The sequence below is a fragment of the Carcharodon carcharias genome, chromosome 4, assembly GCF_017639515.1.
Source record: "Carcharodon carcharias isolate sCarCar2 chromosome 4, sCarCar2.pri, whole genome shotgun sequence".
NCBI lineage: Eukaryota > Metazoa > Chordata > Chondrichthyes > Lamniformes > Lamnidae > Carcharodon > Carcharodon carcharias.
In genome coordinates, this window is record NC_054470.1 from 128,724,708 (window position 1) to 128,748,878 (window position 24,171).

The 24,171-nt window shown below is 40.4% G+C and overlaps 1 protein-coding gene across 9 annotated transcripts in view; it reads right to left on the bottom strand.

Moving 5' to 3' along the window:
• Positions 1 to 24,171, bottom strand: part of ppip5k2 (diphosphoinositol pentakisphosphate kinase 2) — a 210,519-nt gene that overhangs the window by 165,627 nt on the left and 20,721 nt on the right. For all 9 annotated transcript variants that reach the window (XM_041185638.1, XM_041185641.1, XM_041185640.1 and 6 more), the window contains exons 4-11: positions 23,558 to 23,648; positions 13,630 to 13,715; positions 10,287 to 10,441; positions 5,190 to 5,291; positions 4,678 to 4,839; positions 3,041 to 3,162; positions 517 to 618; positions 206 to 292 (exon numbers count right to left, since the gene is read on the bottom strand). In XM_041185638.1, the coding sequence (XP_041041572.1) occupies positions 206 to 292; positions 517 to 618; positions 3,041 to 3,162; positions 4,678 to 4,839; positions 5,190 to 5,291; positions 10,287 to 10,441; positions 13,630 to 13,715; positions 23,558 to 23,648 (907 nt within the window). The remainder of the gene's footprint in view (positions 1 to 205; positions 293 to 516; positions 619 to 3,040; positions 3,163 to 4,677; positions 4,840 to 5,189; positions 5,292 to 10,286; positions 10,442 to 13,629; positions 13,716 to 23,557; positions 23,649 to 24,171) is intronic.

Below are 24,171 nucleotides of genomic sequence, written 5' to 3' on the forward strand. Positions count from 1 at the left end.
AAGGCTCAACATTCCAGCAAAGATAAAGGAGGTTTTGTACCATGTTGTGCTGACATCGACTTCAGTCTTTAGTAGCAGTGTTATTTGCAGAACAGTTTGAACGTGAAAATAGAGAAAAAAAGCAAAGAAAACTCTCAAAAATAACATTGATAATTAACGAATCATTATTTTTACAGTTAAGGACAAAAATTAAATTAAGCCTTACCTCTGATGCCTGACTTCCATTTTCATTTTTTGTTTTGGAGTTCGATCCCCATGCCTTATGACTGCTATTACACAACGAAGCTCCATCCTACACAGTTAGGCATAAAGCAGATTGGCTGAATTCTTAGAAATCATTTCAAGATGCACATACACTATTCAAGCTGAATTAAATTACAAATCTAGGAACTACTATTTATATACACACACACAGCACAAACTTCAAGATAATTCCCTCAATCACAAAAAAATTGTTTCAATCCAAATTTGCTAGTTACTCTTCCTACAAGTAATATTAATCTGAAGTATCCTCACATTGTGCCCGATGTTGTGGGTACAATAGGAATGTTCTCCACTTCAGTAGGGACAGACCATGGAATCTGAAACTGTGGAGCTAACTCTCGCATGATGATGTTTCTGTAAAATAAATAATCATATTCATGAAACAGTAAATCAGTGAAATAATTTTAATTCTGTACATTACAGGTTGGCTTATGCTTCCCAAAACTGAATATTTAATTTGCAAATCATAAACTGAGATACATATAAAGTTTTCAATTTGAGACTTAGCTAAAACTTTTGGATGTTTGCATTCTAGTAACGAAAAAGAAAATTTTACTTTATCATTGCAATAAAAAAGCCTGGTATTTTTGTTTGTACTCAGTAGATGGCCAAGAGTTTCAACGTTAGGCGCAATTGGCAATCTGGACAAAAATTGCACATACAGTTACACTCATTTTTTAAAGTGAAGTTTTCGTTCTAGTTTTTGCTCAAAATCATTTGCATGGACTTATTCAGAAAATAGAAACACACAGTATTAAAGGGATGCTGGTAATTGGTGTCTGAAATTGGCTAAGGGATATGAGACAGAGGGTACATGTTTTAACAGTGAATAGATGGTTTCCCTGACTTAACAGGAGTACGCAGCGGGGCTCACCAGTTGTCAGAACTATTGCTTTTCTAGCTTTATATCAATGACCTGGATTTGGGTATAGGGAGTTCAAATTTGAAATTTGCAGACAATTGAAAATTAGGCAAGGTAGTGATTAATGGATACAATAGTAGTACAATACAAGAGGCCGAAGGACGTAGGCAGACATAAAATGGGTAGGCACATGGCAGGTATAATTTAAAGTGGATAAGTGTGAATTGATGCACTTTGGAAGCAACAACAGGGAGAGGCAGTATAATTTAAATGGTCAGACAAAAGTAAAATACTGCGGATGCTGGATAAACTGAGCAGGGCTGACTTAATTCGAAAGGTTAACTCTGTTTCCCTCTCCACTAGTGCCGCCAGACCTGCTGAGTTTTTCCAGCACTTTCTGTTTATGTAATTTAAAATTAGATATTTGAAGGTGGTGGTGAATGAAAGGAGAATAGAGACACCTTGGGATGCATATTCATATATATTTGAAGGAAGCAGGGCAAGCGATAAAGTGTTTAACAACGCATATGTGATGCCTGGCTTTGTAATTGGGGCATTGAATACAAAAACAAGGGAGTCACACAAAACCTTTAAAATTCTCTGGTTAGGCATCAGCTGGAGTAGTGTACAATTCTGGGCATTAAACTTATGAAAGGATGGCATGGGGGTTTACCAGGATGGTACCAAGGCTGAGGATGCACAGTTAAGTGGAGAAATTGGAGAAGCTGGGATTGATCTCCTGACAGCAGAAAAGGTTAACAGAAGATCTAATAGAGGTGTTAAAAATTGGGGGGGTTTTGGTAGAGTAAGTAAGGAGAAAATAACTGGCAAAATGAACTAGAGATGATATGAGGAGAATTTATTTCACATAGGGTTGTTAATATTTGGAACATACAACCAAAAAAAGTGGCACCATATTTCAAAGGATTTTTCAAAAGGCAACTGAACATGTACTTCAAGAGGAATAATTTACAGGGTTATGGGGAAAATGCTGGGGTGTGGGACTAAATTGAACAGCTCTTTCAAAGAGCTGTCTCAGACGTGATGGGCGAATAGCCTCCAATGTGTAAATTTCCATGATTTTATTCTATGATTCCATAACCACAAAAAAATATTCTATGAACCAGCACCATCAGACAGTGTTTCAAAAAAATAATTATTCTTTTCATTGCATACATTCATTGATATATTTAAGAGTGGTCAGCCAATGCTGTACATTTAATACAGCTAAAATAAAATACAAAATAAGTATTTTTTAATACAATTATGTAATCCATCACCTATGAATAACCTGATTTTAAACAAATGAAAATGACTTTAAAAACTGTGCAGAACCATCCACTGTCTTCATTAGTGTACAGTAATCAGTTTCTTATTAAATTAAATATTTACAGGCACAATTAGCAGAAACTCCCAAAACAATTAATTCGGCCTAGGTTTTGTGGGTAGGGCTTGCTTCTGGAGCTATGTTTTTTAAATAAACATAATTTTAAGATCACTCAATAAAATATCTTAAGTTCTTTATGCTGTAAATAAACATTTAATAAAATCTGCAAAATCAGTCTCTCTATGGGGCTGGATTAATGATTCTGCTCACCAGACACATTGGAAAAACAATCTGATGCCACATATCTCCCCTGAACCAAAACCAATAGGTGTGTGAAGGAGATGGTTATTGAGCTACATTCACTGAGATAAGCCTCCATTCCTTGAGATATATTAAAATTATTTTGCTTTTCAGTGCAATTCACATATGTAGCATATTACCGCATAAGAACTGTACACCGATTTTTCTAAATACCAATTAATTACACTAAGCTTTTGCCACAAAGAGAATAACTCATTCTTAAAGTTGTTCCAAACTCAACATTGTTCTCTGAAAGAAATACAATACTAAAAAAATAAAGATTTTACCCCAAAATCTTTGCACAATCATCATAATACTTCATGGAATTCTTTACAAAGCTGAAGCCATTAACATCACAGACATAGGATTGGCCATTAGCTCGCAACAGGTCAAAGCCACAAACAGTTTGCTATCAAAAACAAGATAGGTAGAGGAAAATTAATATCAATTCAGTAATAATGAATACAAATGCAAGGAAAGTTTTTTTTTAAAGTATTTAAATGACAACTGTCCCAAATTTGCATGATGCTGCAGCTCAATTTCAACAGCTAACTGATAATTCAATGCCAACTGCTTGAAGTTAAATCATTTATGTCTTATATTGCTAATGTCAGGTTTCACATTGGGCTGAAGAAGATTTCTACAAAAAAAAACAAAAAAACTGCGGATGCTGGAAATCCAAAACAAAAACAGAATTACCTGGAAAAACTCAGCAGGTCTGGCAGCATCATTTTAGAATTGTGGTTTTGTAAAATTCTTCACATATCTTGGGTGCAAAATTTGGATACACTTCAAACTGATCCTTGAAATCATGAACATGTTTTAAAGCATTTGTGGGAAATGTCATGACATAATTGGCTTTTTCTGCTTGTGCACTGCAAGTTAATTTTAATTACTCAGGTACTGTATAATGCTGAAGTAGCTTAAAAATTTACATTGTCATCATGCACATTATTTTTTAGCATTTATATAATACTCAAATTACCAGTTTTAATCTGTATGAAATGTTTTAAGCCTGAAAATTGCAGAAAAAACCCACTAGAGCTATACCTTGAGTGCCCTACCATCCATTCTTAATTAGCACATTCGTTTAGATAATTTCACCAACTTTAACTTTAACACCTATGTGTTCTATTGTACTATTGTCGTTGACATCTTTTGATGATCTGCTTCTATCACTGATTGTTTGTCCCTACAACCACACCAACCCCCTCCACCTCTCTGTCTCTCTATCTCTCCGCCCCCCACACACACACCTTAAACCAGCTTATATTTCAGCTCTTTCCTGGACTCGAACTCAAGTTCTGTCGAAGGGTCATGAGGACTCGAAACGTCAACTCTTTTCTTCTCCGCCGATGCTGCCAGACCTGCTGAGTTTTTCCAGGTAATTCTGTTTTTGTTTTGAAGAAGATTCTGTTTTTTCAAAGTTCCAATATCACCAAAATGGGCACAGACGTATTTTTTTTCCCAAATGGAATTCAATACTCTGCAATTTTCAGGCTTAAAACATTTCATACAGATTAAAACTGGTAATTTGAGTATTATATAAATGCTAAAAAATAATGTGCATGATGACAATGTAAATTTTTAAGCTACTTCAGCATTATACAGTACCTGAGTAATTAAAATTAACTTGCAGTGCACAAGCAGAAAAAGCCAATTATGTCATGACATTTCCCACAAATGCTTTAAAACATGTTCATGATTTCAAGGATCAGTTTGAAGTGTATCCAAATTTTGCACCCAAGATATGTGAAGAATTTTACAAAACCACAATTCTAAAATACTCAGAAGTGCAATGTTCTTTAATTTTTGAATTATGGTCATTTTCTCCACAACATGTAACCTCAGATTTAATCACTCACATCAGAGCCAAATATTAGAAAAAAATACATGCTTACAATTAGATTAATTTATCACTTACCTTAAAAGCAAGGCAGACTTTCCAAGCAATTAATTTCTCTCTAGCATTTAGAATGACAGGATAGCGAACTTCCTTTCCTTCACTATCTCGTTCAACCTTACCATCAAGAGCAGGTGATTTGCGGGCCTCTGCATGAGCATAATCTGGACCAACCGTGTAAACCTTGAAAAATATTTTTTCAGCAAAAATTATACACAAGATTGCTGTTGGGCCTCAGAAAATAGTAAGAATGCCTCATCGAGAAAGGCAAAACAGACTGACTTTTAAGTGCAGTTTATTTCTATCAAGTAAGTTGTTCCAAGGAACATATTACTTTATAGTGCATAGGGAAATACAGTAAAAACAAATCAATTATTTTTCCTTCAAGGCAAAGGAAATCTTGCCAGAGCATTGGGATTGATAAATGAACAACTTTTTGATGCCGTTGCAAATAAAATGGTTCAAATCCTATGTTGACTGTAGCCTGAAAAGTGCATTATGGTTTTAAAAAGATTATATTTGAATATCCGCACCTTCACATCTGTACCATCTGTTGGCATAAACTGCTCATAGATGTAAGAACCTGTTTTCCGGACACTGCTTTCAGGGGAATAGACACTGCTTCTGCTGCCAATCTGAAACAGATAAACATACAGTATTTGCTTGTGTGGCTTTTTAACTGCGTATCCACTCTATCAACAAGACTGCCAAATTCCGCCTCCACAACATTGCCTGACCTTGCCCTGACCTTAGTTCATCTGCTGCTGAAACTCTCAGCCATGCCTTTGTTACCTCAAGAATTGACTATTCCAATGCTCACCCAGCCACCTCTCCCATCCTCCATTGTACATAAATCTGTGCTAATCAAAAACTCTGCTGCCAGCATCGTAACTCCTGTCTAGTCCTATTCAATCACCTGTGCTTGCTGGCCAATATTGGCTCTCAGTCTGACAACTCCTCAATACTTAAGTTCTCATCCTTGCTCTCAAATTCCTCAGTGGTCTCGCCCCTCCCTATCTTTGTAACCTCCTGTAATTGTAAAAACACTACCGGATCTGAATTCTGAATGCCTGAGTTTAATTGTTCCTTCATTGGCAGCCCTCAGCAGCCTAAGGCCTAAGCTCTGGAGTTCCCTACCGAAATGTCTCTGCCTCTTTACCTCTCCTCCTTTGAGATGCCCTTAAAACCTCTTAGTTTGACCAAGCCTTTGGTCATCTGTCTTAAAAGCTCCATATATGTCAGATTTTGCTTGATAAAGCTCGCAACGCACCTTTGATATATTTTGCTAAATAAAAGGGGCTTTATAAAGTAGTTAACTAATTTGCTTCATCTTAAGAACCAGCTAATATTTTCATTACTTCACCAATGGATTTCATGCAACATTGCTAATGGTGATTCAGAGAATGCCTTGTTCAATAGTGACACAAGCTGAATGTATAATTAAACAAAACAAAACACATCGCACAAGCTAAGCTAGAGTGCCGAAACGGAAGTGCCGAGTGGATGATCCATCTTGGCCTCCTCTGGAGGTCCTCATCATCACATATGCCAGGCTTCAGCCAATTCAATTCACTCCACGTGATATCAAGAAACGGCTGATGGCACTGGATACTGCAAAGGCTATGAGCCCTGGCAATATTCTGGCAATAGTACTAAAGGCTGGTGCCCCAGAACTTGCCACGCCCCTAGCCAAGCTGTTCCAGTACAGCTACAACACTGGCATCTAACTGGCAATGTGAAAAATTGCCCAGTTATGTCCTGTACACAAAAAGCAGGACAAATCCAACACTGTCAATTACTGCCTCATCAGTCTACTCTCGATCATCAATAAAGTGATGGAAGGAGTCATCAGCAGTGCTATCAAGTCACACTTGCTTTGCAATAACCTGCTCACTGACGCTCAGTTTGGATTCCACCATGGCCACTCAGCTCCTGACCTCATTACAGCCTTGGTTCAAACATGGACAAAAGAGTTTAACTCCAGAGTGAGGTAAAAGTGACTGCCCTTAAAAACAAGGCAGCATTTGACCAAGTGTGGCATCAAGGAGCCTAGCAAAAATGGAGTCAGTGGGAATCAGGAGGAAAACTCTCCACTGGTTAGAGTCAAACCTAGCACAAGGGAAGGTGGCTGTGGTTGTTAGAGGTCAACCATTTCAGTTCCAGGACATCACTGCAGGGAGTTCCTCTGGGTAGTGTCCTTGGCCCAGCCATCTTCAGTTGTTTCATGAAAGACCTCCTTCCATCAAAGGTTAGAAGTGGGGATGTTCACTGATGATGGTTACACAATGTTCAGCACCATCTTCAGATGTTGAAGCAGTTCATGTCTAAATGCAACAAGGACTGGACAATATTTAGACTTGGGCTGACAAGTGGCACTTAACATTCAAGCAACACAAGTGTCAGGTAATGACCATCTCCAACAAGAGAGAATCTAACCATCATCCCTTGACAGTCAATGGCATTACCATGGCTGAAACTCCACTATCAACATTCTGGGGGTTACCATTGACCAGAAACTGAACTGGACTAGCCATATAAATACTGCAGCTAGAAGAGCAAGTCAGAGGCTAGAAATCCTGCAGGAGGTAACTCAGCTCCTGACTCTCCAAAGCCTGTCCACCATCTACAAGGCACAGGTCAGTAGTGTGATGGAATATGCTCCACTTGCCTGGATGAATGCAGCTCCGACAATACTCAAGAAGCTTGACACCCTCCAAGAAAAAGCAGCCCAGTTGATTGGCACCCCATTCACAAACATTCACTCCCTCCATCACCGTGGCAGCAGTGTGTACCATCTACAAGATGCAATGCAGGAACTCACCAAGTCTCCTTAAACAGCACCTTCCAAACCCCGACCTCTACCATCTGGAAGGACAAGGGCAGCATATGCATGGGAACACACCACCTAGAAGTTCCCCTCCAAGCCACTCACCATCCTCACTTGGAAATACATCACCATTCCTTCACTGTTACTGGGTCAAAATCCTGGAACTCCCTTCCTAACAGCACAGTGGGTGTACCTATACCAATAGACTGCAGGGGTTCAAAGCAGCAGCTCACCACGTTCTGAAGGGCAATTAGGGATGGGCATTTTGCAGCAATGCCCACATCCTTTGAATTAATATTAAAAAAATGTGCCTGCTCTCTCTCAGCTTGTCTTACAACATGTTCTGCATTTCTCTTCCACTTCTTCATTCCCAACCCTTTTGCTTCTGTTATGATATGGGAGGTGGCATTTGCCAGGCTGACCAAATCCACAAGGGAAACTTGGCCATGCTACTACAACTGTTTTGCAATCTGTATTTATTACGATGAGGATTATGCATTGAATTCAGAAGTAATGAGTCCACTATTACCTTTAGAGATTTTCAAAATTAAACAAAAAGGTTTATTAACAAAAGAAGAATTAAAACACATACAAGATTATAGTTACACCTTTATTTAAATTATAACAAATCCCAAAGTTCCAAATTAACCTGATTCCCAACTATACACCCCCTTTAATGCAATGGTCCAAAATAGATTTTAAATGTAGAGAGGCAATCCAGCAAGGTTATCACAGCACCCACTCGACAGTGGAATTCCAAAGGCTTTTTAACACAACTTCAGTTACTGGAACAGCAGACTTCTGCAAAGTGGCTCGAGGCTGTTTCCCCAAGTCTGTTTCACAGAGTACATCTTTTAGATCTTACACAGCCACCCTGATACAATCTTCCAACCTTCTTTAAATATATTTCCTCCTCTTTAATCTGTAAATCCTATTGTTTCCACAAGTCTTTGAAATTTACTTTTCTCATATTATAAAAATCTTTCATGTTGTCAATATGGCCTTTTCCTTTTGGGGGAAAAATAAACATAATAACCTTGCCCTATTTATCCCGTCAGTTGTAAAACTTTATCATGTTTCTTTGAAAATCAAATGCCTCTCTAGTTACCTTAAAATGCAAATTTCTTTAAAGCCCCATCCTCGCTCACTCATCAGCATTTCAAATACCCTTCTTACACCCAACTCTCTTGGTCATTTCAACCATGCTGTCTATCCACCTCTAATTCAATTAACTCAGCCACACTCTCAGAGCCATCCGCACTCACACAAACATAAGCCTAACTTCATGTCTCTGTAATCTCTTCCAGTCCTACAACTTCAACCGAACTCCCCATTTGTTTTTCCAAAGCCTTTGTGCAATGCCTTCTTCACCTTATCTTTTCCAACTGCACTCTCAGCCAGAAGTCTCCATGCTCTGGAATTCCTCCCTCCCCCTGCACCCTTCCCCAATCCCTCTGGCCTCCCCACCTTCCCCTCCTCCTTTAAAACCTTGCTTAAAACCCACATTTCCAACCAAGTCTTTAAGTCACCAATCTTAATCTTTCTTGCTTTGGCTTAGCATCTAGCTTTTCTTATGCCTCTTGTGAAGCACCCTAGCATGTTTCTCTAAATTAAAGGCACTATGTAAATGCAAGTTATTGCTGACAACTATCAGAAGTTGAAGTTATACTTTTCAAAGCTTACTTTTTTAAAAAAAACGTACCTAATAGCAAAGATGAAAGATACACACTCTTGGTTTAATGGGCTTTGTGAATGGCATTTAACATAAAAGTCAGAATAGGAGTATTATCAGTACACTGGCACTTGTTCTCTCACACACAAAACACAAATCTACAAGAAAACTCTCCAATGTGCTCTGTAGCTTTGAATAAATTTGTAAAGTAAATTAGTTTGTTCTCTACCTTTTCTGTAATAAAATAGATGAGGAGAAACTATAAGCTAAAAGAAAAAAAAAATCAATATAGCTGACTGAGATGGTACTAATACATCTTGGAAAATTAAATACATCATACAGTCCACAGAATCTAGATTCAGCTCACAGTGTCATAACTCTGGGCAAAATAATCATGCTGAAGCAAGGCTTTTAGGAGGGGTTGATGCCTTCATGCAGAAACTTCAATGAAGGCACCAATAATTTAATGGATATGGTTAGTTAAGCTCATGTGGTATAAACATCAAACCCTTAGTTTGAGAAATTTTAGTTACTGACAAAATAAGTGGAATATGTTTTGGAAAGTATTTTTAATAATTTATGGGGGAAAGATAATAGTGCAGTACCCAGCAGCCAGGTTGTTTAATCACAGGTTAAGGAGCTTACAGAAGTAGTTTCCATTGTAGTTTCCACTCATTGGCAAAAGTGAGGCAAAGTTTGACAAACAAAAATTATTATAGATTAAGTGCCCACAGGTGCAAGTATTTTTACTTACAAAGACACACAGGCAGGCAAACGCACTATTGGTACTTCACAGTGACCCGTTATTTGAAGTTGAAACCATTCCTTTCACTCCACCTTCAGCACAGAGGCCTTTAGCTGCCTCATCCCTACTTCTTAACTCTCTCCAAATCTTGCCTTGCTTTAAAAACCTTTACAAAATATATCCCTTGAATTAAGCTGTCATCTTTCCTGACCCCTGAAACAAAGCTCGGCCTTCGGTTCTTTTCACCTTTACAAAGAGGTTCAGGATGTTTTTCTACGTTAAGGTTAATAAATAAATGCAAGTTGTTATTTTAGAAATAAATTCAGATCTTTTAACTTTTCTGAATTACCTATTCTCTAAGTGTTATAAGATCATACAAACCATACCTTTCGAAAGAGTCTTTGGCTTCCTCCGCCAGCAGATGTTGGATAGTAAATGTAAACATTGTGGTCCTCTGCGCTCACTGGTTTCTCCACAAATGGCTTTTGAAAGACATCCCCATTGACCTCGACATGATCTTCACCCTCTACCAAATTACATTCTAAGAAAAAAGTTTTATTTCTTTAGTTTGTTTTTAATTCTTTTATGGGATGCAGATGTCACTGACGAGGCCAGCAATTGTTGCCTATCCCTAGATGCGCTCAAGGAGGTTATGCTAGATATCCTTGTGTTATGTATATTTTCTTTTGAGCTGAACCAATGTAAACAGAAGGATATACAAGAACATTTATTTTTGCATCCCAGTTACTGTATAACTTATAAGTTAACATAAACTGAGAACACCCAAGCAGCTCAGAATCTCAGCTTCTCGACCCATTGGGATGGATTTTACTAACCCTCTGGAGATGGGCTGAGAGTCAGAGACCCCATAAAATGTCACTGGAAGGGAAGCCCAATGGTGGGTGAGCCATTTCCTGCATTTGTCAGCATTTTACCTGCAGGAGGCAGGAGGGAAAATCCTGGTGGCCTCCCGGCAGGTTCCCTGGTACAGGGCCTCTTTCATAACCACTCCACGACCCAGGGGGTGCCCTGTGGCAGCAACAGCCACTGAAGAGTGCACCCCTCCCCCACCCCCCGCCCCATCCCGAATCCCGATGGCAGGGGTCTGCTGGCCTGGCCCTAACATGGTAAATAAAAAGCTGACTTGGCCTTCAAGGACACATCAGCATGGGGCGCCCTATTCTTCTTCCTGGTAGGAAAGGAGATGGGTTGCCATCCTCAACTGAACGATGGTCCCAACAGTGCTAAAAGGTTCCACCCCTTCTGCTCATATAAGGTCGAGTCTCACTTTCAGTCCTAGTGGAAAGCTTTTGGAAACATTCCAGCCATTATGTCTAAAAAAGCCACAAAGGCAATGTTCATCTTGATCTTATATCACAGACCTAGAAGACATACATAAACAGAACGATTCTGACCCAAGGAAGACTGGAGTAACTTATGCTTTTCCAGGGAGAGCAGACACATTTGGGAGATGATCTTATAGAAATCTTAAAGATGGTTAAGAGTACAGAAAAAGTGAAAAAAAACACATTAAATTAAACTGCAGAAATAGAACAAGGGGTGAGGCTCAAATTAGTAATAGATTTAAATAATTTTAGGAACGCTATCAGGAAATTTTTCTTCAGATAAAGTGAACCATGTGTGGAATAGAATGAAGATATTAATACTAATAATCAAGGCATATTAGTAATGATTCGATTCCCTTCATGTAATGTCAAATGGCCGAATGCACTAGAACTGCAAAGGCTACTAGTCCGGTCACAGCTGTAGTACGGAAGACCTGTGCTCCAAAACTAGCTCTCTCTCCAGCCAAGCAATACAGCTACAACAGTGGCATCTATCTGATAATTGGAAAATTGCCTTTATGTGTATTGTCCACAAAAAGCAGGACAAAACCAACCCAGCCTATTAGCCTACTTCTAATCAAAAGCCAAATGATGCAAGGTGTTGTCAACAGTGCTATCAAGAGGCAATTACTCACCATTAGCCTGCTCAATGACGGTCAGGTTGTTCCACAATTTTCACTTGGCTCCAGATCTCATTGTGGCCTTTGTCTCAACATGGCCACAAAGGCTCAATTAGAGGTGAGATGAGAGTAACTGCCCTTAACATCAAGGTAACATCTGACTGAGTCGGCACCAAGGGGCCCTGGCAAAATTGAAGTCAATGGGAATTTTGGGAGGGGGGGGGGGGGGGGGTGGTGAATGGGTGGAGAATCTCCCTGACACAAAGGAATATGATAGTTGTTGTTGGAGGCCAATCACCTTAGCCCCAGTATTTGCTGCAAGAGTGCAAGGGTGCATTCATGGCCCAACTATATTCAGTTGCTTCATCAATGACCTTTGCTCATAAGGTCAGAAGTGGGACTGTTCGCTAATGACTGAAGAAACATCAGAATGTCTGGTCACGGTAAAATCAGAGGCAAAGGGCGCGCCAAGGCCAAGACTTGCTCCTCTAGAGCCAGTCTCCAGTTCCCCGTCAGCTGTATCCACCGGCTGCTGTGCAAGGGTTACACGCCGAACTTGGTCGGAGCCGGAGCCCACATCTACCTGACTGCCATCCTCGGAGCTGGCCAGCAACACAGCTCGGGACAACAAGATGACTCGCATCACTCCTCGCCACCTGCAACTTGCCATCCACAACAACAAAGAGCTCAACAAGCTGCTGGGAGGGGTCACCATAGCTCAGGGTAGGGTCCTGCCCAACATCCAGGCTGTGCTGCTGCCCAAGAAAGCTGGCCACCCCAACAAGGTTTATGCCTGAAGGGGTGAGAGCAGAAAAAGATCAATGACTGAAGAACGTTCAGCTTTGTTCATAATTTCTCAGACACCTTCAACACATTGACATACGACAGTAGCAAGACCAGGACAAACCTGGGCTGCTAAGTGATAGATAACATTTCCGTCACAAAGGTGCTAAGCAATAATCATCACCAACAAGAGAGAACCTAACCACCATCTCTTAATATTCAATGGCACTGCCATCATTGAGCTCCCACCAACATCATCTTGAGGCTCACCAATGACCAAAAACTCAACTAGACCAGCCATATTAATCCCATGGCTACGAGAGATTCTACCAAAATGAGGAATCTGCAATGAGTGTCTTATTTGCTAGCTTCCCAAATCTTCTCAACAAGCTACGAAGCAAAAGCCATGAATGTGATGGGATATCTCCACATGCCCAAGATAGGTGCAGCTGCAGCAAGACTGAAGTACAAGACCAAGTAGTCATCTGATCAGCAGCCCATCCGCTAGCTTAAACAACCACTTCCTCCACCACCAGCACAGCATGGTTACAATGTTTACCATCTGGTAAAGCAGTAAGCACACAAGTCTTTTTTGGCAGCACATTCCAAACCACAGAACATCATCACCTCCAAATTTCCCTCCAAGTCACATGCCATCCAGGCTTGGACACATATTGCCGTTCTCTAATCATCTTTGGGTCAAAATCCTGGCATTCCTTCATCACATTGACTACAGCAGTTCAAGATGGCTCACCAACTTCTCTGAAGACTAACTACAAATGGGCAACAAATGCCCAGTGGCACCTATTCGCTGAAAATGAAAAATAGGACTCCCCTGGATGGGTAAATAAAAGTAAAGCAAATAATCTCACCTGTAATTATCTCATGGAACTATAGCTTATAATGATATTATCAAATTGAGTGTTATATCTATGCAATATCAGAGTCAACAAAAATGATTAGTTCTAAAAATAGGTTACCATCAGGTTTATCTGGATCACGATTTAGTATTGCATAGCGTGGCAACTCAATCCCTTCTTCTTTCAAAATGTGGTAAACTTCCCTCCTGCATGTAAAAATCAAGTCAGTTAAGTTCAGCAATTAAATGATCAAGGTTTTTTTTTTAAACAATATTATATTCTTTTTATGTATAATTAGTAAACAACAACATCTGGTTTACATAATAAAACTCCTAGAGCTATATGACAAATCCTCAGCTAAGCCTTTAAAATTACCACACATAATAGCAATAATTAGTATGAAGATACATATAAATGAGGGCCTTTTTTATTACACCCTACTTGGGCATTATATGTCATATAAAGTGCCTGAACCTACAGACAAAATGCAGACTTTGGTATTCAGTATTGTCTTTAGGTCACAAGTATTTACTGTGAAGTTTTCAATTTTATTTTCAATGTCAACATTACTGATGATTTCACTTAAGTCAACACGTTGATCAGTGAAAATAGCCAAACTTAGTGGATGATGGGGAATAAAGCCTGTCAACTATTCATAATCCTTCTTTACACATTGTCTAATGACTATTTTTTGTGCAATACAGCCACATGCGGGAGTATCAAAATAAAATGAGGAAATGTCTCCTCATATATATTTAACCCGAAGAATAATTCAATGCACGATCTGCAGGCTCTCCCACATGCAGGGTTGGGAGTGCTTGAAGGGTCGGGTAGATGAGTTTTTTGGAGATTTGTGTGCTCTGATGCCTCGGCTTCACCTCTGCATGTTTCTGATGAAGTGTCTGGATGCGTTTGATGCCTTCCCAAAGGAGTGCTCTCCATTTTGGTCGGTCACAAGTCAGGGGATCTCTTGAGTTAGTGGGGATGTTTGACCTCTTTAGGGATATCCTCAAAGCATTCCTGAAGGGTTTCCGCTGCCCAGCCATTATGCGAGTTCCAAGTGGAGCAGTTGCTTCGACAGTCTGATGGCAGGCATACGAACGACATGTCCTGCGCAGCAGAACTGATTTTGAGTGATTAGTGCCTCAATGGTGAGCATGTTGTCTTGGATGAGTAAGCTGCTGCTGGACCACCTTTCCTTCCACCAGCTTTGAAGGATCTTGCAAAGGTACCAATGGCGGTACTTCTCCAGTGCTTTTGGGAACCTGCTGTAGGTTGTCCAAGTCTCAAGCATATAGAGAGTGCAGGGGTTACTGCTGTCCAGCAACCATGACTAGAGTGTCAAGTTTAAGATCGTGGTCCTCAAATACTCGTTTGCTCAGTTGCCCAAAGACTGAGCTGGCACATTATGGAGGCGATGATGAATTTTGTCGTCTATGTCTACCTCCAGCAAATTACGCACAAGCACAGAGATAAAGTATAGAACAGATGGGAAACCATTCATCCTGCACTACCTTCAATCCAAAACCACTCTACTCAGTCATTGAGCTCCAATATGCAAATAGAAATTGTGTGTGAGCTCTCTCAGAAACTGAGCTCCATGTAATTTAACTCCTCCCCGAAGCACGAGGACATATTTCACTAAATATCTGGAAAACTAAGTCCACTTCCAACCAGCTCCCACAGCACAACAGCTCCCCACATCGATTAAGATCAGCGGCAAGATCTTGGAAAATGTGGATTATTTTCCATATCATGGGAGCCTTCACTCGACAAAGAAACATTATAGCAACAAGTGCAATAAAGTATGTTGTGAAATGGATATAAGATTTCAGTATAAAATTTCATTCTCAGTACATGGTTCTTTAATGAATCTATTTAATCTTGACTTAACATCTGACTGATTGGAGATCAGTGATGCTTCCAATTATGAAAGTCTAGATATTTTTCATATTTCTTTAGGGAGCTTGAATGTCCTGTATAGTGTAGTATATTGGAATATGTTAGACTAAGTCCCACAAAGGATTAACTATAATAGTCTGTGATGTCATAGAAGGAAGTGACATATACACATGTGAACTGACAGTCTAGGAGAAAGCAGCGTGAAAAGAAACTAGTGTAAGGAAGTGCTCTCATCATTGTAAATATTTTAAGAGTATTTGCAGCTAGCAGTCTTTGGGAGGTACTGAAACCACTCGATTCGACAACATAATATATTGTGGCAAGTGGTAAAAGATGGTGCTAGAAAAATCTCTACCTCCACAGGAAAGTTTCAAGTTTCAGGCCAAAATTAGGCGGAAATGTGGCCAAGTATTACAAACGATTTGCTCAATTCCGCACCACTTCAGGTCTCACAGTGAAGCCAAACCATGAGCAGGTCTGTACACTTTTGTATGCAATGGGCAACTGTGCGGACAACCTTTTAGTTATCCTGGGGGTCAATGGGGGCAAAGCCACATATACCAGAGTCACTGATGCATGGGAGACATATTTCAGTCTTCACAACAGCATCATCCCAAAACTTACAAAGTTTAATAAACGTACTCAGACACGGAGAAAGCATCATTTATTAAGGATTTGTAACGATTAACAGAAGAGTTAGTGTACAGTAATCTGAAAGAGGAGCTAATTAACAAAGAATAGTTGCTGGAATTTGGGTGCTGCATTATAAGATAATCTGCCGTCCCAAGAAAACTTGACACTGGCTAAGTAGGCCAACGGAGATCAGGGGGAGAACCGATCTGTAGTTAGGGGAGAGAGCAAGGGAGCGAGAGAGCCTGAATCCCAAAGTAACAGTTAAATTAGTCAGACATAAAAAAGGGAAGATAGAGAGAAGGAGATGCGTGAGGCATAAAAAGCAATTAACAGCAATGGTCCAAACTAGCTACTGCTGATGCAGAAGAGAAAAGCACAGACGCAGGAATTATCCTGCTAAAGATGCGCAATGCCATTCGTGCAAAAAAAAAAGGGGCATTTTCAGGTAGTATATCACAGTTGAAAAATTGGGCAGGATACTCAAAACGAAAAAAGTTTTAAAAGGAAACAGAATCTATGAAGTTGAATATTCACAAGACATTGAGATACCCTTTATAGGAGAGATTAAAAAATTGAGCAGGTACTATTGGAGTACAGAGATCCTAGTGGAAGGTCACAGGACACACTTTAAACTAGAAACTGAAGCAGCCTCTAAACATTCTCTGCCCCAAGATATTCCACATTTATCACTTTAAGACAAGTTGAGGAGGATAACGAAATCAAAAGGCAGGAGGTTATAGCCCAGAAGATAATCAGAGAATGATTATGGCAGGCCCACTTGATAATTACATTACAGTGGACAGTCACATGGTGCGTTTTTAAAAATACCATAATACACGCTCAGTACTCCTTAGGGCTAGTGGTCCAGATTGTCTGATACATAGGGAGGGAACAAGAAGTGGTTTGGTGTTAATCTCAATGGGGAAGATTTATCACAACGTATGTTATAAAGGTGATACCTGTGATGCTGAATTTAACAGGAATGACATTACCAAGTTGGTGGAGGGCAAAAACAACTGGATGTAGAGAGGATGCTTCCTCTTGTGGGAGAATCTAGAACTAGGGGGTCACGACTTTAAAATAAGGGGCAGCTTATTTAAGGCAGATGAGGAGAATTTTTTTCTCTCAGAGGGTCTTGGAACTCTTCCTCAAAAGGCCGTGCAAGCAGGGTGTTTGAACATTTTTAAAGCAGAGCTAGATAGATTCTTGATTAACGATGGGGTGAAAGGTTATCGGGGGTAGGCGGGAGGTTACAATCAGATCAGCCATGGAACGCTGAAGCAGGCTTGACAGGCTGAGTGGCCTACACCTGCTCCTAGTTCATATGTACAATATCACAATACCTATCTATATGCAGTAAAATTGGGCAATTATGTATTAGGAACGCAGCTGGAAGGGTGTAACACACGGAGCGAAGTGACCATGCATCCGTACAAGATAAAGGGCCATCCCAAAGCAACTTGTGGGTTTAATCAGACGCGAGTAAATTGCACCATGGAGGTTGTTTGAGCTAACCTAAAACCAACACAAACTGCATATGTAGAAGGGGGATACTGTTACCAACACAGAAAAGGAATATAATTATGAATATGAAAAACTATGCCCTGTTCCCAAAACAAACTTTTGTTTTACCCCACGGACACCTGCCAAAATTGGTGACTGGGAACTGATAAATATTTACCATGTCAACAGAGCAATTAGTGTAAAAGATAGAAAGAAAGGACAATTACAGGAGTACGTGGAAAGATTTGGTGAAAAAGACCCACAGCTGCCCGAACAACAGAGAATTGAGGAGAACATTGCTAAATCCCAGAAAGTGTATTTCCACCTGCTGCAACATATCATCAATCTTTTTATTAATATACCTGTTATCAAGACTAACACATGGTGGGAGGATTTATGGAACTAGGACATGAACGTGAATATTCAACCACGGATTAAGATTATATCGCATGTTAGTCTTTATTCAATTCCTGATAATTCTGTCTCCGTTAGTCAATTGCTGTACACAACGACACACAAGTAAAATGCATCAACAACTGGCCTCAAGTAACTGAACTCGAACTACGACCTTTATAAGCTCTGAAATCCCAATAACAAAGGTCACTCCGACTGGAGAAATTACAAAAGTTATCTTGATTATAAAATGCTGCTTTAATTTGTATTTTAAAGGGGGGGGAGGCTGAAGGCCCACAGCCACTAATTTTTGCAATTTGGTATTTCTGCATTTTATTTCTGCTTTGTTCTTGATTTTAAGAAAACCTATATTAAGCCTGCATTGAATATTTAAAGTTAGTTTTGAATCAAGGTATACAAAGTAAGTGCGATTGTGCTCTGATTAAGTCAAATAATTAAACAATAGTAAATATAGCAATGTTAACAGGAAAATCAATGACCCTTGAGCTACAAGACAGGACAATGAATAACCTTGCATGTGAGGTGGTCAACTATGGTGTGGAATGGGGAGATGGAGGATGATTGATGAACATACAACCTGATTGATGCCAGATGGGAGACGATCAAAAGATGCATAAACCACTTGAACGTTGCAAAGCCTTGCTGTGCTTATGAGGAGAACTGGTTAAGACTTATGTTTACCAGACTCTTGTTTTGAGAAAGTCTGAGTAGGAACCTCGCAAGGCTGGAATGGAGCCAGAAATCAGGCTTAATGGAGCACAGCCTCCAACATTCAGGGCTGCAGCCAGAGCGGATGAGTCAACTACTCAAGACAATGGGAGGAAGGGCTGTCAATGGAGTGGCTGGAGTGTCCATCCCCTTGCAAGGTTAACTTTTAGCTTTTGTATTGTATATTTAAATAAGTGCTTGCTTTTCCCTTCTTCCTTTCTTTCTTTTTATAAAGTTATCTTTCCTTTTTCTTCCAATAATTAATAATTGTTTAATTGTTTTATAAAGATTGTTGTTTTCACACATTATTTGGTATTGAGTTATTCATTCTTGTTTGTCCAGAGTATGGCTCCAAACCCAAGTGAGACTCTGCAAGGGACTCTCACACCCTTACGTATGTAGCATGGCGACCAGCTAGTTGAAGAGGAACTTTGCAGGGTACCGAATTTGGTGAGTGAGGGAATTTGACGCATTGAGGGAAGAGTTGTCTGGTCCAATGTTTTACAGGTCAAGGAGTGGTCCACAAGAGAGGGAGCAGGACACAGTGATTTGAGAACTGAAGTCCAGAAGCATTAATTAGGCAAGCGGGTAGGTGAATGATTGTTGGAGTTTTAAAGTTTCTTTTCTCTAAACAGGGGCAGTAGTTTAAACTAGTACCAAGAAGATATAGTACTGTATTAAATTTATAGCTTAACTATTTAAACCATACTGGTCGATCTATGTCCTCATCCTCACCTACAGTCACGAACTATGGGTAACGACCGAAGGGATAAGATTGCAGGTACAAGTGGCGGAAATGAGGTTTCTCCTGCAGGGTTGCTGGGCGTACTCTCCGGGACAGGGTGAGGAGTTCAACAATCTGGGGGAGCCTTGGAGTACAGTTGCTCCTTCTCCAGATCGAGCGCGGCCAATTGAGGTGGTTTGGCATCTGATAAGGGTGCCTCCCGCTGAGCTGTATCAGGCCCGGCCCACTGGACGGAAACCTCAAGGCTGACCCAGGACAGGCCGGAGGGATTACATCTCTCAGCTGGCCTGGGAACACCTAGGAATCCCCCAACAGGAGCTGGAATCTGTGACTGCGGAAAGGGAAGTCTGTTCGACCTTGCTCAGCTTACTGCCACCATGACCTTCACCAGGGGAAGTGGTGTGAAAATGGATGGAGAGATGGAACTCGTTAAACTACTTAGTATAAAAAATAATCATTGAGTGGTCTTTCTAAATTTGAAACCCTAATTAGGTAAAAATACAATAGAGATGGTAGTGGAGGTGATGTGTTGCAGCTGCAGCATGTGAGCTCTGACGGACTTCAGCGCGATCCACAGTAACCACATCTGCAGTATGTTTCTGCAGAATTTTGGAGTTGAGGAGATGAAATCCGAGCTTCAGATGCTGTGATGCATCAGGGAGGGAAAATTACTTGGACATTTGGTTCCAGGAATCAGTCAGACACCTTAGTTTATGTAGTTCAGCTCTGTTGTGTGGTCAGGGACAGAAGCGTGAGACTACAAATGAAGCAGGTAAAGGGAGTCAGAAGGTACAACTGGAGGACCTACAACCCTTACACTTGTCCAACAGGTTCGAGATTTTTGCAGCCTGTGTGGACAAGAGCAGGGACTATAGGGAGGATGAGAAGCACCATGGTATTGGGGGCCATTCAAATGGCGTGGGGGGGGGGGGGGGGGGGGAGAGAGAGAGAGAGAGAGAGAGAACACAGAAAGGAATGTGGCAATAGTTGGGGACAGTATAGTTAGGGGAAATACTGTTCTCTGCATTGTGAGCATAAAGGGCTGTGTTGCCTGCCTGTTTATGGCCATCTCCTCAGGGCTGGAGTGGAAGCAGGATTAGGAAGGGAAGGATCCAGTTGCCATGGTCCACATGGATACCGATGACATAGGTAAGTCAGAGAAAGAGGTTATGTTAAAGGAGTATGAGTAGCTGGAGATTAAGTTAAACAGCAGAATCACAAAGGTTATAACCTCTGGATTACTACCTGAGCCATAAGCAAATTGGCATAAGGTAAATAAGATCAGGAGAGTTAAATGTGTGGCCTTAAGATTGGTGAGGGAGAAATGGGTTTGAATTCATGGGGCACTGATACCAGTACTGGGGAAAGAGGGAATTGTACTATTGGGGCGAGCTTCACTTGAACCCCACTGGAACCAATGTTCTGGCAAATTGTATAACTAGGGCTTTAAGCTAAACAGTGGGATGGTGGGGGGAGGGGAGGGTGAAAGTTAATGCAAGGGGAGATTTAGAAAGCTCACAAGAAACGACAAGGCAAGAAGTGCAGGGTAGCGAAATATGTAATGATAACCAGGGTGTGACAGGATAAGAGTATACAAACTTATGAGTGCACCAGCAAAAAAGTCAGAGCAGGGACAAATGGCAAAAAAGCACAATTAAAGGCTCTTAATCTGAATGCATGCAGTATTCATATTAAGATGGATGAATTGATAGCACGAATTTAAATAAATGGGAATGATACCATAGCCATTATAAATAATCACTTTGTACTATGTAACTTGAGTATTGCTGAAAAAGGAGGCTTGCTGTTGAAGCTTTTCGACTTGCGCTCCTCAGGACTGATGCAAGAATACCAAATTTCAAAGGGAACAACAATTTATAGTGTATGAGAAGAGGGTGCTGATTGGTCGAGGCGTTACCATCAAGAATGTACCCAGGAACAATTATCCTGTGGTAGGCCTAGCAGTTCATTTAGAGAACATATGTTTAAGGCTGACTATGGAAATTGACAAAGAACAGTTCGCAGTAAGAAAAATTAACCTGGGGAAAACCAGCTTCTATGGAGTCAAAACGGATCTGAACCAAATAAACTGGAGTCAAAGGTTGGCTGGAAAAACCGTAGCTGATCAATGGGCTACCTTCAAAGAGGTGATGATTCAGCACAGTCAAGGTATATTCCTTCCAAAAGGAAAGGTAGGGCAAATAAATCCAGAGCTCTCTGGATGACAAAGGAGATAGAAAATAAGAAAAAGAAAAAGTGTGCTTGTAACAGCTGGAAGGTAGAAAATACATTTGAAAACCAAGCTGAATACAGGAGGTTCAGAGGAGAAGTGAAGAAGCAAATAAGAGAAGCAAAGAGGGAATGTGAAAAGAGACCGACAGCTGGCATAAAAAGGTGGTGGTATTGGATAGATTATCTGTACTTAAAATTGATAAGGCACTGGGACCAGATGAGATGCATCCAAGGGTTCTAAGGGAAGCGAGAGTGGAAATTGCAGAGGTACTGGCCATAACTTTTCAGTCTTTCCTGGACTCAGGGATGGTCCCAGAGGACTAGAGAATTGCAAACATTACACCCTTTAGTGGAATAGGGTGTAAAGATAAATCCAGCAACTATAGGCCAGTCAGTTTAACTTCGGTAGTGGGGAAAATTCTAGAAACAATAATTCAGGACAAAATTAAGTCACATGGACAACTGCGGGTTAATCAAGGGAAGCCAGAATGGATTTCTTAAGGGAAAGTCATGTTTAACTAACTCTCTAGAGGTTTTTGAAGAGGTAGCAAAGAGGATTGATGAGAGCAAAGCTGTTGATTTGGTGTACATGAACTTCCAAAATAATAGTGCCGCACAGCGGACTTGAGCAAAATTATAACTCATGGATTAAAAGTGACAGCAGTAACATGAACATGGAATTGGCTTAATGACAGGAAACAGAGAGTAATGGATAATGGATGTTTTCATGCTGGAGGAAGGTCTGTAGTGGAGTTCCCCAGGGGTCAGTGTTGGCACCCTTGCTTTTCCTGATATATATTAATGATCTTGTGTCCAGGGCACAAATTCAAAGTTTGCGGATGATACAAAACTTGGTAGCATTGAATTGCGAGGAGGATAATGTAGAACTTCACATGGACTCAGTCAAGTTGGTGGGATGGCAGACAGGTGGCAGATAAAGTTCAACAGAGAGAACTGTTGAGGTGATTCATTCTGGTAGAAAGAACATGGAGTGATAATATAAAGGGGACAACTCTAAATGGAGAAACCTGGGTGTATATGTCATTGAAGGTGGTAGGACAGATTTAGAAAATAAAGCAAACAGTGTCCTGGGCTTCATGAATAGGGGCATAGGGTACAAGAGCCAAGGAAGTTATGTGGAATCTGTATAAGTCACTAGTTCAGCCTCAGCTAGGGTACTGCATCCAGCACTGCACTTTAAGAAGGACGTGAAGGCACTTGAGAGGGTGCAGAAAAGATTCACAAGAATGGTGCCTGGGATGAGGAATTTCAGTTATAAAGAGAGATTGGAGAAGTTAGGACTGTTTTCCACAGAGAAAAGAAGATTGAGAAGAAATTTGATAGAGGTATTCAAAATCATGAGGTGTCTGGACAGAGTAGATAGGGAGAAACTGTTCTCACTCCTGAAAGGATCATGAACGAGGGGTCATAGGTTTAAAGTTATTAGTAAAAGATGCAAAAGTGATGAGGTTCGGGTTTGGAATACACTACCTGAGAGTGCGGTGGAGGCAGGTCCAATTGAAGCATTCAGAAGGGAATTAGACTGTTATCTGAAAGGAAGAATTGCAGGGTTACAGGGAGAAAGCATACCTAGAATGGTACTAGGTGAGTTGCTCAGAGAGCCAGTGCAGACACGATGGGTCAAGCTTTTGTTCAAATTCAAAAATGGTAAGTTGACTCTGATTGGTTGAAGCATTGGCAAGGGAAATGTACAAGGGACCCATTGTCTCCCATGCTTTTGAAAAAGGCACAATGCCTGGATATATTCTGCTTACAGAGGACAGGGCCCTATGTAGCTTCTTAGCATGCTCAGAATTATTTACTAAGTGCTGTCCAAACACAGATTCACATCCAATGTTGGATGCTATGCTGAGAGTTTTGCAAACAGTGACTTGGTTGACAGACACTTACCTGTCTTGAATATTATATTGCATGTTCAAGTCATTAATAACAAATGGATTCCTTAGCTTTGCATAAGCCACTGCTTTGTCCAATAGAAACCCTTAAAAAAACAAAAATAAAAAGAGCCTAATGAATTCGGGATTTCTAACTTGTACCTGAAAACAAATTCTATGTTTTATTGGACTCAAACAAAACAATTATATGACAGAATGATACATAATGAAAATTTGTGATGCATTTAAGGACCAAGGTGCAAACTGACAAATTCATGCTCCTGATGCAGAGCATAGGCTAGTTGCAGGAGCAGAGATTTAAATGAACAGCTGTAACAGAATACTTAATCCATTGACATAAAACTAGATTTTTCCTGCTAGAGCGGTGGATCTACATTCAAAGTAATGCCCTAATGACAGTAGTTGCAGCTTTCAATCAGAGCTCTTTAGAATAATATAGCAAAACTATCCTAAATGCCAACTTTTGCCTGTAAACTTTTTTCCCATTCATAATTGGGTAAAATTAAACCAGACTTAAACTCCAACCTCAACAACCAATGTAGAAGATGACTGGGGTGCTGTAATTGGCCTCAGTGAACCTGGACTAGGAGCGAGTAAAGAAATCAGCTA